Raw genomic sequence first — 8,521 nt, forward strand, 5'->3', positions numbered from 1 at the left:
GTCTAGTGAAAAAAGACAACAATAATAATGATAATAATTACAATGCTTTGAATTTTAACTGATCAAAATAAGGAAAAATACTGTACCATAACATTTAACAAAATCTACAGCCATTTCACCATCTTTTCAAAACTACTTGAAAATATGCAACAATTCAATATGTATTTGTGCATTCCAGGAAATGTATTACAAAGACTATATAATTATTTGCATATGAACAACAGTCAAGGTGTGAACAAAATAATAACCAAACTGTGCTTTGCATCAGATAAGGATGCTGCTAACCTAACAATGATAATCATAATGAAATCTGTGCTTAGAAAAGAAGTGTGACACTAACACAAATTAACTTTCCTTTACTAACATAATGTTTATTATATCATTGGTTTAAAACATAAAGGATATATCTTACTTTTTACATTACATCATATAATGACCAAATCAAAACAGATGCTGAAGGATATAATGTCATCTGATTTTCCTTGATGTTCAATTGTGTTAAATCTGTCAATTTTCTTTTTTTTTTGGGGGGGGGGAATGAATGGTGCTTATTTGTATGCATTTGTTTGTACACAGAACATAATAAAACATCTGTACACAAAGAATAAAGCTTAAATGAGGGTTCAATACATTACCATCTACAATTACAATGGGTGAAGTCTCCTTAGGCATGGGGATATATTAGTATATCTCATTCTTGGATTAATTTCAGAAGTATTTACACAAACCTGCTTCCTCTGGTTTCAGTATCACCCTTAACCAGTCATCACCTATCCTACATCAGGGTAAAGGATAAAACACAAATCTTCATTTCTATCACAGATCTTTTTAAGTACTGCATTCAAGTGTATTCAAAGCAAGTACCTATATTTCATTATAGAAATTGATTTCATAGTCACTTGATTCAATCTGTTTCAGAAAGTAAAGGGAGAAATCTTTATCGTTTTTCTTACAGGGAGAAGTCGGGCTTTGGTGTGTGGAATACTCATGTATATCACTGTCATTACTAGCCCATAAAAATATTGCAAAATCACTTCTCCCGAGACTCATGCATTAGCATACAATTTGTTTCTTGCCAAAACTATAAAAATCTATAAGGAAATGAACATCATAAAAAACAAAACTTTTGTGTCTAGTGCCAATACAAAAATTACAAAATTACAGTCACATTATGATAGTCTAAACTTTAACTGAGCCACACTCAACCCATTGCTACCAGATACACAAAATTACTGCATTTGTGAATTTTGTTTACACATTGATGGCTCCCCAAGTGTTCTGTCATCAATAAGTCAATTAGGTGGCCTTATGCAATCATGCCTGATTTCCCCATGATCCTTTTATTATTGATAATGTTATTATTAATAACTATCATTATTATAATATCATAAACATAATAAAAGACAATTTTTTTCCTTTATTTTTACAAAAATCTAGGAAAAGAGAAAAGAGATAAGATAAGTAGGGCTAGCAATTGATTCCTTGGTGACTAAGCCCTTGTGTATCTGTCCATTTGTAAACACAATCAATCAACTAAAATCACATTTGACAGTTTTTTGCAATGGGCTAAAACTGACAAACACCCAGGACATCACCTGTGTTATAATCAGCACATCAAGTACTGATGAGTGACCTACTATCCCTAGATATCCAATAACATATCCTGCAGCATTTAGGTTTTAGTGGGTGTTTTCTACATGTCATACCTTCATCCTTACCAATTACATCACAAAGTGTTGTGTTGACACATCAAACTCTTTACATTATTTCTAAATAAGGCATGTAAAGGGTATTAATTCCAGAATAAAACCTTACACACTGGTTAAAATAAAAATAACAGGGAGATGAAGACTATATTTGGTAATGAAGAGGATAGTATGAGGAGCCCAAAAGTATGGCTTGTCATCAAGGAATATTTTTCAAACCCTTATGGAATCTGAAAAAAAAACTTATTTACACCACTGGGCTTTTGAGGCAACATTTCACACTATTAGCATCTGGAATACGTGAGAAAATTGTTCCTCTTAAATATGTAGAGCAGAGGAAAGCCTTCAAACACAATGACTAAATCAGATGCTGATGAAAACATGCATTACATGATAACGAGAACTTTACAGCAATTCCATCATTCTTTCACTCTCTCAGACAACTCCATTCACACTCTAAGGCTTAACCTAGGCACAATCTGTCTTTCAATAACTTACAAGAGGAGAGAGGAAATAAATTGGGCAATGGGGAGGGAAACAACATTTGTTTCTATGCTTTGGCGACAGAACATGTACTGGGTCCCAACAGCATCAGTGCCAATGGGTAATGGAATGGACCTGTAATGTCACAGAAGGTTCTGCAGAGACCTCACTGCATCTTTGAAATTTCAAACTTTGAGGTGACAATTTCCTGAAAGAGGAAAGAAAAGTTAGCTTTATTTTCAAAAAATAAAAAATAAAAAAAATAAAAAATATTTTTTTTTTTTATCAAAAGAACTATCACTAAAGGTTTGCTGTATAGAAACCCAAATCAACCTTAACTTTGTATGTAGGTAAAATGCACGTTCATTACAAATATTTTCTATTTACCTCATCTGAGTCCAGAATGGGAAGAGCACTGAAAAGAAAAGACAGGGAAAATAATTTCATTATCATATTTCCTCTATTAACCCACTAACAACAGGTGTCCCACATATGAGACACCCGATAAAATAAACATTGCCAGGCGTCCCGCCAGTGTGACGCTGTATCGGGGCTCACCCTCCGACACAGCAGCGGGCAGGCAGAGTCCAGCGCAGGGGCTGCCCCAGACTCTGCAGATTTTATAGCAGCCAGGAATCTTTTATTTTCAGCTTTAATGGGTTAAGTCATCTCCATACGCTTTATTCATACATAAAATGCATCAGAAAAAATGATAAACACAAGACAATCTAAAAGCTTACCTATCAGCAATAGATGATGGGATATTTTCCTCAACCCACTTCAAATCATCTTCCTGCAAGTTGAAAATCACAACATGATCAAATATTCAGAGGCAGAAATTTTCAGTCACAAACACACACCAAAATATCAAAGACAAAATTTGCAACAGGATAAAATGATTCTGTTCTTGAGTCAACAAATAAAGAAATCCCAAAAATCTCAATTCCAAAATAAACCCATCTAGAAATGCATATAGTCATGAATGTACAATAAACAAGCACTTTATTTCCACTCCCTTATCTATCCTACAATCCTTCTATTCCTATACTATACAGTATTTGCCGATATGCATCCTCCTCCCCATTAAGTCCCCCTATCCCTCTTCCTCCCACTCTTATTTAACACACCCCATCCTCTCCTCCTTCATCTGCACTATTCCCTCTTCATTTCCCATTATCCTTACCTCTCCCACCTGAATACTCACCTAATCTTTTCTGTCACAACAGTCCTTCTCCAGATCCCTCCCCTCCTGACACTCCTTGTCATACTTCACCACCTTCCCCGGTCGCCTTACTTCATCCCCCAGATTCTTCTCCAACAGCCATCTCTACCTGTATTACTAGTTGATTATTTCATAATAGCTCTTTTGCCAGTTTTCCTTAAACAATATTCCTATAGCTTCCCTAACCATAGATACACTCTATTTCATCCATATGCCTAGCGCCCTTAACCCTTTCCTTTACTAATCTCAGATTTACGGCATTTGCACCCCCTCTTTACCCTTTTCCCTATTATACTATCCTATAACACTCTATAACCTTTGACATTAAACAGATCATATCCCAATCGTTAACTTCCTTTAATGCTTTTCACTACAGTACTTCACCATAGTGCTATATGACCTTTGATGTCTAGCACATTTAATTGTTTCAACCATTAACTATTAACCTCTCAACATACCACAGAGCGCGATTCCCGAGGTGATGATGAGGTCGAATTACGCGTATTTCGGAATTTCATCGTATCAGAAATATCAGCCATCAGCTTCTCAGCTTCCTCTTCATCATCAGCATCTGATCCATCGTCTAATAAGGGTGAGAAGGCAAAGCGCTGAAAAAAAGAAAAAGGATTTTATACTCCTACTTGGCTTACAGACAAGAAAATAAAATAAAATTAATTCTACTTTTTCCTCTTCTACCTCCTCTATTCCACCACCATCTTCTTTACCTCTCCTTACTTTTCTTCACTCCACTCCTTCTTTATCATCAAATTACACTCATTTACATGGATATACTTACCTAAAGCCATAGCACTAAAATTGTCAAGTCAATATGTCAAGACATTTCTTCTGGCACTCCACCTTATCAATTCCACTTTGCCCACCACATAGCTCACCTGGTTGTTATTGGATGGCCGCCAAAGGATCATAATCACCAGGAGGACCACAGCAAAGAGAACATGCCAATAAGCATCATCTACCCAGAGCTCCTTCCAGTCAGTAAGACATTTTTCGAACTGGTGATACCTGCCAAGTAAACAATACACTCACTGATGATATGTCTTAATCAATTAATGTTGCTTGAATTTGATCAGATCATCAAACTGGTCAGGACTTATTCAATTTGGATGATTGGACCTAGCATTGGATGCCACCTTTACTCTTCCTTCTTTACAGAATAAAATCTAGAACTAGGGGGAACACATTTAGCATTTTAATGAAATGCGCAAAAATTGCAATAAATATGTTTATATATTCAACACAAAAAATGGTTCATACTACATTCTAAGAAAAGCATTTTATCAGGGAAGTCAGGCAACACTGTGGGCAGAGATGTGATGTGTATGACTAGACTCAAGCACTGACTAACAGCCAGCACTTTGGTTTACATTACTGAGCAATGGGTTCTGATAGAAGAATGATCAAATGATTGTCTCATCTGGCCAGCATTTATGCTGTTAGTCTGATAACATAATTCTACATCAGCTTAGCAAAATGAGTTAAAACAAGCCAACATTACAGGAGAAAACACGCAAGTACCACTACTGAAGAAACATGGTTCTGGTGTCAAGACAAGATTCTCCTGCATGAGGTGACATCTAAATGTATTATAACCGCATCTACACAAACGAACACATCCAGACATGCCCAGGATATGTCAATTAGGGCCATCCTGCCTTTAGCACACAACTGAGAGTAGTTCAGTGATGAAAGGACTTTCAAGGTAGTGGGGAGAGTTTCAGAGTTTGTGCAATGGCCCAGTTCTGTGTCACACTAATATCCAAAGTACATAGTAGGTCTGTCTAACATTCATTGTGATGGTTTAAAGAAAGAATATACTTTCTTCCAAGTTAAAACAAAACAAAATTTCATTAATCTACATTTGCTATTAACTTCAGGAACTCATGAATGAAATGTAATAATTTCTTGTGTGACCGTGTCCTTGCCCCAAATCCTAGACAGTCCAAATGTTTATAATGTTATAAACATATTAGAATGCCCAGGTGATTTCCCTCAAATAAATCCTAAAGAAAAAATAAGGAATATCATGAAAAACAAACACTTAGGAAGCTTTGCTATTTTGCTAATCTAGCTGAATTAAAACCAGAACAACTTCAGGAGGTAATGCAGCAGAAAGGCAACAAAGTTAAGTACAAAAGCTTTGGAAATGCCTACATTAAAAGTCAAACAAACCAAATATTTATATTCTAACTTTTCCAAAGTGTTTAAAGCAAAAAAATATATAAATTCTGCACTTGAACTCTGGCATTAATAATATATCACAGTTTCAGGGGAAATGCATATGATTGTGACTGCACCAAACAAATGCAATATCCATAAAATAATATGATACTCTCATAGAACATCCACTTATCAAATACTCCTAAAATGAAACTACTAAAACTATCAACTGTGCAAAATAATTTTCATACTTTCACCATTCTACATACTGTTGCCATTCTATCCAGCATCTAGCACTCATCCCCCCTTTGCATGTCATGGAAAAATTGAGTGAGGCCCAGGGTAACAGCAACACACCATCATAAAAAATTTAGCTGAAGGCCGGGATGACGGAAACGACTCCCCATGAATGCACAAAGCTCTTGGAGGGTGATTAGACTCAGTGGGCATTTACAAAGAGGCTCTTGCATTATTTCCATAAGTAAACAAGTGTGGGTTTTACCACCATAAGCCATGACTGGAAGAGTGCTGACTTAAGGGGACCGTCCCAGGAAATGACCACCTTTTCCTACTCATTTCATCATAAAAAAAAATTGGTTGAAGATAGGTCATTGATTCTTTTTGCATAATATAGAGCATAGAATTGTGCTTCGTCTCATATATAATTTTGACTGGTTGACAAAGAGTGCTATTTTTGGTCTGTTTTTTCAGCATCAAAAAATTAAAAAATTTTTGATCAAAGTCAAAATTTAAAAATCAGCTATTTACACTGCCTCAGGGCTCCGAGGCTCTAGCGAAAGCAACAAACTGCATTTGAATCGCACAAAAAATACAAGCGTGGTGATGTACCAAAGGTAAAGTAAACAAAGACCGGAGAAACGGCGTATTATATTTTGGCACCTTGCCAAAGTTCGTCATCTCTGTTATTTTTCTCTAAAATTTAATGATGTTATATATCAAAAAAGCTAATTTAGTGTACTTTGTGATGCAATGATTACCCAGTCAATTAGAATTATCATTTTCAATAGGGACACTTTCCTATAAAGGATTTTTTTTTTTTTTTTTTTTTTTTTTTTTAGTAGACATTTTTGTCTGAAAAGTTTAATAAATGCATTTTACCAAAGAGACACGATCTAAACCAAATAAAAAACTTTTTTTTCTCTCTCTCTCTTCTATTTTTAATAAATGGAACTATGTATGGCAATATCAATCCAAAACATCCTAGTTCTAAAGTCCTAGCATGAATACAACATGGCAGTTCAATTTTGAGAATTTTAAAAGCCTATGAATTTAGTACATGGAATTTGAGAACTTACTGAAGACGCTGAATTTTTCCCATACTCCACAAAAGGGGGGCGGGAGGGGGAGATGGTCAATGGGTGTTTATACTTTTCGAGGAGGATCAAATGTTCATAAACACACACGAAGTTAAAAAATTAATCATCCTCATCTAATAGGCCTATACTGACTTTTATATCTAAAGGAATAAAGTATATTAGCTACCCTATAAACCGTTTTCTTCAATAATTGTCAATATTAACAGTTGCAAAGGCAAACCCATTACCTTTACAGACACCTAGATGTGGTTGGATATTTGCAAATTTACGGTACCTAAGACCTACGGTAACGTCTAAACATATTATTCTTTATCGGGAACGCATGAAACAGATGCGATACCTTTTTCAACTCTTGATGAAGACTGCGCCCATAATCGAGTTCAAAATTCATATAGTTTTTATTTCAGAGTGGGCATTACTGTGTACTATCATCTTCAATATGAAATAATCAGTATCTTGCTTATACATCAGAAGTTCCAAAATCTGAATATTTGGTAACCTTCGTATTGAAGCCCTCTTTACAGCTGTAATGACAAATTTCAAATCAAATCAAATTTACCGATGCTGTGATGTACCGACCGTTGAGCAGAATGTAACAGAAATATTTCATTTCTTACTTATACGGCTATTTTCAAACGTTAGTGCTTCATATGCAGTATATGTACAGATTACTCCATAACTTATAACGTATTACCAGGGAGTCTCGATGGAAGCATATTTCATGTGTAAAAGGACACAAAACTTAAATTTTTTTAGATATATTTCACAAAATATTTCGTCAAAAATCACAGTGATATAATTTTTTTCTGATACTGGTATAAAAGTGTTCCTTGAACATTCACAAACTCATATCTATGCACAATGTCATAATCAAATACTGTATCCACTTTTGCAACAAGCAAAAGTCCACATAGGTGTACCTGAGCACTCATTAGCGACGTACCTCTCCAGGTGTTTAGCAGGTCTTGGGTTCAACTGTCCGGGAACTAGCCTCAGCAGGGCTTTAATACTCGTTTGGTAGTTTCTTCATCCATGTACCTATATTATATGCTAGCTAACTCAATATGACCCCCTGTCCCCCCCTCATCTGGGCCGGTCCCCTCAAGGAGGGTCCAATTTCTTACACAAAAAAAATCTTACTTATTGTTCTCATCACTGCAGAGAGTTATAAACTACCTATAGAGCCTCTACAAGGAAAATTGTCTAATACCATGTAGATACTGTATAACAAAAGAAAAATATAACCTCGAAAAAAGGCAAAAACACAAAAGACTGTGACACAGAAAAAAATAATAATATTGCAAAAGCAGGGCAAGGACTATTGACAACACACAAGTGTTTATGAGGGTCAAGCCCAGAGGCCACTTATCCAGGAGAGCACCCCATTCAGTAAGTCTAATGCCCAGATTTTGGCCACATGCAGCAGCCAGGTACCCAGATTCAAGTGGTCTATATCCATTACACATTTTATATTGATTTATTCAATTCTATTTCATATTCTCAGATGAAGCATGGCTTTCAAAAGTATTCGACTGCAAGAGTAATTTGGCTTAAAATAATATGAGGCAGGTACATTTTACTCTTAGATACAGAAA

At 35.5% G+C, this 8,521-nt stretch overlaps 1 protein-coding gene across 1 annotated transcript; it reads right to left on the reverse strand.

Moving 5' to 3' along the window:
• Window positions 1-350: 350 nt before the first annotated feature.
• LOC113808042 (transmembrane protein 87A) lies at window positions 351-4,434 on the reverse strand (the record flags this gene model as incomplete). The annotated part of the gene is given in 5 exon segments (XM_027359369.2): window positions 351-2,397; window positions 2,577-2,604; window positions 2,930-2,982; window positions 3,870-4,019; window positions 4,305-4,434. Coding segments are annotated over 5 exon segments (403 nt in total), but the record flags the coding sequence as incomplete, so codon positions are not given.
• Between the last annotated feature and the right edge of the window lie 4,087 nt (window positions 4,435-8,521).

The sequence above is a fragment of the Penaeus vannamei genome, chromosome 24 (assembly GCF_042767895.1).
Source record: "Penaeus vannamei isolate JL-2024 chromosome 24, ASM4276789v1, whole genome shotgun sequence".
Classification (NCBI taxonomy): domain Eukaryota; kingdom Metazoa; phylum Arthropoda; class Malacostraca; order Decapoda; family Penaeidae; genus Penaeus; species Penaeus vannamei.